Source organism: Octopus bimaculoides, chromosome 25 (genome assembly GCF_001194135.2).
Source record: "Octopus bimaculoides isolate UCB-OBI-ISO-001 chromosome 25, ASM119413v2, whole genome shotgun sequence".
In the NCBI taxonomy this organism is placed as follows: Eukaryota; Metazoa; Mollusca; class Cephalopoda; order Octopoda; family Octopodidae; genus Octopus; species Octopus bimaculoides.
Genome location: NC_069005.1, coordinates 34,698,313 through 34,704,312, shown reverse-complemented (window position 1 = coordinate 34,704,312; position 6,000 = coordinate 34,698,313). Strand labels below are relative to the sequence as shown.

At 42.0% G+C, this 6,000-nt stretch overlaps 1 protein-coding gene and 1 long non-coding RNA gene across 4 annotated transcripts in view; one reads left to right on the top strand and one right to left on the bottom strand.

Moving 5' to 3' along the window:
- Nucleotides 1-6,000, bottom strand: part of LOC128250764 (uncharacterized) — a 41,922-nt gene that overhangs the window by 10,728 nt on the left and 25,194 nt on the right. The window lies entirely within an intron of this gene.
- The window catches only part of LOC106869067 (ATP-binding cassette sub-family C member 9), a 38,073-nt gene that overhangs the window by 9,440 nt on the left and 22,633 nt on the right, over nucleotides 1-6,000 (top strand). For all 3 annotated transcript variants that reach the window (XM_014914586.2, XM_014914585.2, XM_014914582.2), the window contains exons 7-13: nucleotides 626-760; nucleotides 1,378-1,540; nucleotides 1,954-1,994; nucleotides 2,553-2,801; nucleotides 3,053-3,127; nucleotides 4,730-5,165; nucleotides 5,818-5,923. In XM_014914586.2, coding sequence (XP_014770072.1) covers nucleotides 626-760; nucleotides 1,378-1,540; nucleotides 1,954-1,994; nucleotides 2,553-2,801; nucleotides 3,053-3,127; nucleotides 4,730-5,165; nucleotides 5,818-5,923 — 1,205 coding nt within the window. The remainder of the gene's footprint in view (nucleotides 1-625; nucleotides 761-1,377; nucleotides 1,541-1,953; nucleotides 1,995-2,552; nucleotides 2,802-3,052; nucleotides 3,128-4,729; nucleotides 5,166-5,817; nucleotides 5,924-6,000) is intronic.

Genomic DNA, 6,000 nt, shown 5'->3' with positions numbered 1-6,000 from the left:
GTTCAAAACTTCTGTAGCTTCTCCAGTTTCTGTTCCATATTCCGGTTGCCTCACCAATTTTAGTTCAAAACTTCTGTAGCTTCTCCAGTTTCTGTTCCATATTCCGGTTGCCTCACCAATTCTATTTCCACAGTTATCAGTATTATCATAGTCGCAGGAGTGGCTGTGTGATAAGAAGCTTGCCTCCCAACCACATGGCTCTGGGTTCAGTCCGAATGTGTGGCACCTTGGGCAAATGTCTTCTACTATAGCGTCAGGCTGACCAAAGCCTTATGAGTGGATTTGATAGATGGAAACTGAAAGAAGCCTGTTGTGCATGTGTGCGTGTGTTTGTTCTCCCATCACTGTTTGACAACCAGTGTTGGTGTGCTTGCAAAAGTGACTAATAGAATAAGTACTAAGCTTAAAAAATAAGTCCTGGGGTCAATTTGTTCGACTAGAACCCTTCAAGGCGGTGCTCCAGCATGGCCACACTCAGTGACCTTTCTATTATTGTTATCCCTCTTTTAGCTGATGTCCAGTTTACTACTGACCTGTAGTAAACTCTGTTGCCACAGTTACATGTACAAGATGCTTACCCCATGATCCAACCTGTTGCTCTCTCTCTCTCTTATTTATTTTCCAGATTGTTGTTGGTTTTATCGTGGTCTTCCTAAAACTCGGTTCCAGTGCAGTAATGGGCTTTTTCATCATTGGTGTGCACACATGTATGCACATTGCAACTGCACGGCACCTGTTTAGACTCCAAGGCAGCATAATGGTATGTTAGATATGGGTGGTTGTTAATATTGCTCAACTGCACTGTCCACTTGTTACTTATCCCTCTACTCCCTAAATACCATTGTCACACCAAACTACCGACCCTTCCCCCACACACCAAACTACTCTACTTTCATCTATATGTCATTGTTCAACTCGGCTTTTCTCTCCTATATAGAGCAGGGGTTCTCAAATTATTTCTTATCTGTGGATCCCTTTGATCACCATTCTTTTCTGCTGGACCCCCCGTAATCATTCCATGTTTAAAAACAAGTTTTATAGAAACTTCTTCCAAAAATTCCCATTTTGTTTTCCACACATCAACTTGTGGAGGTTGAATTATGGAAAATGTCAGAGAAAGAAACCTGGCTGTTCCTTGCAATCCAGACCAATACGAGACACATCGAAAGCAAAACATTTTCAGGGACCCCTAAAATACTATTGTGGATCCCCAATTTACGATTTTGTTGCATGGACCCCCAAAAATCTTATATGAACAGCAGTTGAGAACCACTTCATTAGACTGTCTGTCTGACCCAACCACTTTACTCTGTTATACCCATTATACCCCACTTCTCTCTCTCTCTCTCTTACTGCCTCATTCTTTCTCTTTTTCAGAATCTCAGTGAAAGGAGGGTGAAGAAAGTAAAACAACTAATAAAAGGCATCAAGCAGATCAAGTTGAATGCCTGGGAGAAATGTTTCAGCCGTTTGGTCAGTAAGGATCGAAAGAAAGAGATGAAATTGTTGTATCGTATTGCCTACCTCAAGTCTATCATCGGTCAGTTTGTACGCTTTCACACTCACACACACTTTCTCTCTCTTTTGTATATATATATATATATATATATACATATATTTGGCCTTTGGCCAAAAAACAAGTAAAATTAAAAAAACTCAACATTTTGATTCAGTCTCCTTCAAAGTATTCATCTTGGGTGTCTCCACACTTTTGTTAGCATTCCTGCCACTGCTGGAAACATTTTTGGAAATCACTTTTTGGGATGCTGTAGAAGTGTGCCGATGAATTTTGCTTGTGGGCTTGTGGCTGCTGGTGTCATAAAAAAGCACTTGTACCAGTGCCACACAAAAGCACAAGGTCTTTGATGGGATAACCTAATGACTCTAACAAATTATTGTTTTTGTGCATTGATTACTGATTTCTTAATTAACTTTTGATTGTTTCTCTTGCAGAGTTCCTTGTTACATCAGCCCCGTTATTGTCAACAGCTGCGGTAAGTTCCTGTGATTTTAACTTACATATCTTTGTTTAATGTGTCACTCTAAAGAACAACTCCAACTGACTCTACATATTCTTGGTCCAGTCTAGTGGTGGTCAGCCATTGGGGCAGGTCCTGTGGATATGAACCATCTCCAACTCCCTTTATATGACCTGGGAGGGGGGGCCTGTAGCTACCCCTGCTGTCATTAAGCAGAATACACATTCTGGTATCAGAAACCATAGAAAGAGATTTTTATCTGACAAGACCCATTACAGGAAGTCCCTGAGTTGACGAATGTTTATCTTGCAAGTTACTAGGTAACCCCATCAGTGCTGGTGCCACACAAAAAACACCCAGTCCACTCTGTGAAGCGGTTGGCATTAGGGAGGGCAACCAGGCATAGAGACCATGCTGAAACAGGCAATAGAGCTTGGCACTGTCTCCTGGCTTGCCAACACTGGTCAAGCTGTCCAAACCATGCCAGCATGGAAAATAGATGTTTAATGATGATGCTGACTAATTCATTCTCTTTGAATTCTCTTCTAATATTCCACTTCTATTTCTTTGTAGAGCTTTCTCTTCTACCATATTTCAAAGGGAACAGTTCTGACGCCCGGCCAAGTATTCTCTGTTGCTGCCACCTTCCAGGTTATGTGTTACCCTTTTTATTTCCTCTGTGTTATTTACATATCTTTGCTGAATGCGAAGAGCAGCAGCCGAGAGTTGACCTCCTTCTTACAATCCAGCCAGATATGCCAACACCCCAGTGCCTTCTTCACCAAGTGCCACCAGACAAGCAACGTACAGAAAGAAGCAGAGGTAATTTTGGGTTTTACCGTTTGTCTTTTGAAACACCAGTCATATTACACAATACACCGTCACCGTCACCATTGTTTCAATGTTAAAACATACCACTGAAACTGTCAGTGTCAGTTCCACAAAGTACCATCTCCATCACTATAATCATCTTTACTACTGTAACACCATCACCATCAACGTCATCATCCATATTGTCATCACTATCACTATAGTCATCATCATCATCATTGTTGTAACAACTTGTCTTTCAGTCGTCCTTCTCCATATCCCGATTGCGATCAGTTGTCCAGTCAGCCAAGTCCATGTTCTCCTGTATTGATTGTAAGGTGAGATGTGCACAATGATGCACCATACACTGCACTCTGTTGCTTTGTTTCTGCACATCTGATTTATTGCCTTAACACTTCAATGGCAGATAGGATTAATGAATCATCAGATGGGATTAAGTTCCCTGTCTCATCTGGCCATGTGGTCCCTTCCCTCCTGCAGCATATACACCCCACATTCTATACACATGACCTTCTCAATACTGTGACGTGTGTGTGTATACACATACACATGACCTTTTCCTTACAGTGATGTGTGTGTGTGTGTGTGTGTGTATATATATATATATATATATATATATACATAGTTTACAGATCCGATAGAGGTAAGGTCAAGAAAAAAAGTACTCCCTCCAGTGAGAGATAAATATGAATTTAAATACACCACCGAAAGAGCTACCAATAGTTTCATGCTATTATAATCCTGCTGCCTGTGCTTTACACACTCATGGTTCCCTGACTGCTGCTGTGAAATATATTTAGTTTTCTGTTTACTCAATCTTCTGTTTATAAGGAGGATATTGTACCCAATGTCCTCTAGTAAAATGGACCACGTGGTGGACTGTGGTGTGCTGGTGGTCCACATGGTACAGTCTGTTCTATGATAGTTCAACCACGTCATACAGTACATCCTACTGTACCTATTGGGTAAAAGAAAATGCAGGAGGATCAGTTAATTATAATTTTATTCAGCGTATTCCCCTCTCAGATTCTCATACTTATTACAGCAGTCCTTTAGTCTTTCTAAGCCCTGTAAAAGAAGTCGGAAGATTGGGCTTTTAACCAGGCCTTTCACGATGCCCTTAAAGCCAGGAGCGTTTTAGCACCTCTTTGTAGACCATATGGTACACTATGTCCTATTGTATGTGGACCACATGGTACACTATGGTCCTACAATGTAGGTGGGCTGCACGGCACATTATTCTGCAGGAGTTGGTAGTGTAGGGGGGCTACAGATATTTTCTCCTCTGTAAACCAAATTAGTCCACATGGCTGACAACAGGTTCCACTCCTACTCTGCTGGTGATGGACTCAAGATCCAGTGATGCAGAAATGTCTGAATTTTCAAAATCAATTCCACCCATGTTAGTAAGTTTGGAAAAACATCACTGCCACTCTTCCAGACAGATCTCTTACTGCTGCTCTCTCTACACCTTCAATTATAACATATCTCTTACTGCTACTTTTTGTACACCTTCAGCTGTTACATCTCCTCTTACTGCTACTCTCTCTACACCTTTAACTGTTACATCTCCTCTTACTGCTACTTTTTGTACACCTTCAACTCTTACATATTCTGTTATTTCTACTTTCTGTACACCTTCAGTTGTCATGTTTCCTCTTACTGCTACTCTTTCTACACCCTCAACTGTTACTCTTTTTACACCCTCAACTAATCCTCCTGTACACCTTCAATTATAATATCTCCTCTTACTGCTACTCTTTGTACACCCTCAACTTTTACATTTCCTCTTGCTGCTACTCTTTATAAACGTTTCGAGATCTCCTATTTCGTCTCCTTCACTTTCTTCTTTGTGGTGTGTGTGTGTGTGTGTGTGTGTGTTGTGATGTCACTCTTACTGATGTTGTTGTTGTTGTTAGAACAAGCTGGACACTCTGATGAAGTATGATGTAAAAACCAACCAGCTTAGCATGGCGTTCCACAATGGAGCGATGCGTGGAAGTATCTCATCAGTGGAGAGTAGTCCCCCCCTGGGTCACACTCCAAACCACAGCCGGCAGAACAGCGGGGCATCTGTGCTGGACATCCTTGACCCTGCCTTTCGTCGGCCGAGCTTTTCACAGCACTCAATCACTTCTGAAAACGACACCTACATCGCCGAAAGACGAGGGTTTCATTATCGTCGACGAAATACCAACGGCAACGTCTCTATCATGGAAGATGAGGGAGAAGCAGCAGAAGCCGCTCCGACCGTGGAACACCGGCTTGCCCTTGACATCTCCGAGGCTTCTTTCTCTACGGACCTCTCCGATGAATCTTCCTGTTTGAAAGATATCAACATTAAAATCCCCCTGGGTAAGTTCTTTCAGCATCTCTACTCTCCTCACCTCTAACTGCATCTTAGTTTCTAGAAGTTCGTCCCTCATATTTTTTATATTATTGCAAAATTTCTTCTTCGTCATCACTTTTGGCAGCAAAGTGTAGTAATGGTGGTGGTTGTGTTGGTCCAGGTTAGCTCGGTTTGGGCAGTCGTCGCATAGCATTCAGGCCAAATGACCAACAGGGCCTTCATCTCAGTTATGCTATGTTTCTGTGGGGGCCCACAAACACAGACACAAAGGTATACACACGTAGATATGCATGACAAGGTGTCACGCAGTGGGATTGAACCTGGAACCATGTGGTTGGGAAGCAAACTACTTACCATACAGCCACGCCTTTGAAAGTTATGTATATAACTCCTAGTATTTCTGCCTTTTATCTTTCTCTTTCTCTCTCTAATTTGGAGAGGAGAATGCATGGGTTAGTGATGTGAAAGGTTAACCTTTTAAGAATATTTGAGGGTTTGCATGGGGGACGGGTGGTGAAGGATGTGAATGATATTGCTTCACTTGGACACAGATGGTGATGTTGGAGATATTTGGTAGTCTCTGGTGCCATCACTACTGTAGGCACCACCACATGCTGCTGCTGCTACTACTACTACTGTTGTTGTTCTATTCTGTAGGTAAGATGACAATAATAACTGGTCCCTCTGGGTCAGGCAAATCAACATTGTTATCAGCCATGTTGGGGGAAATGGTCTTGGATTCTGGAGTCATGGAGTGGAACAGGTATGTTTCTCTGTCTCTGTGTGTATATATGTTTTCATCATCATCTTCATCTTACAGTTTTATTGCAACAATTTGCT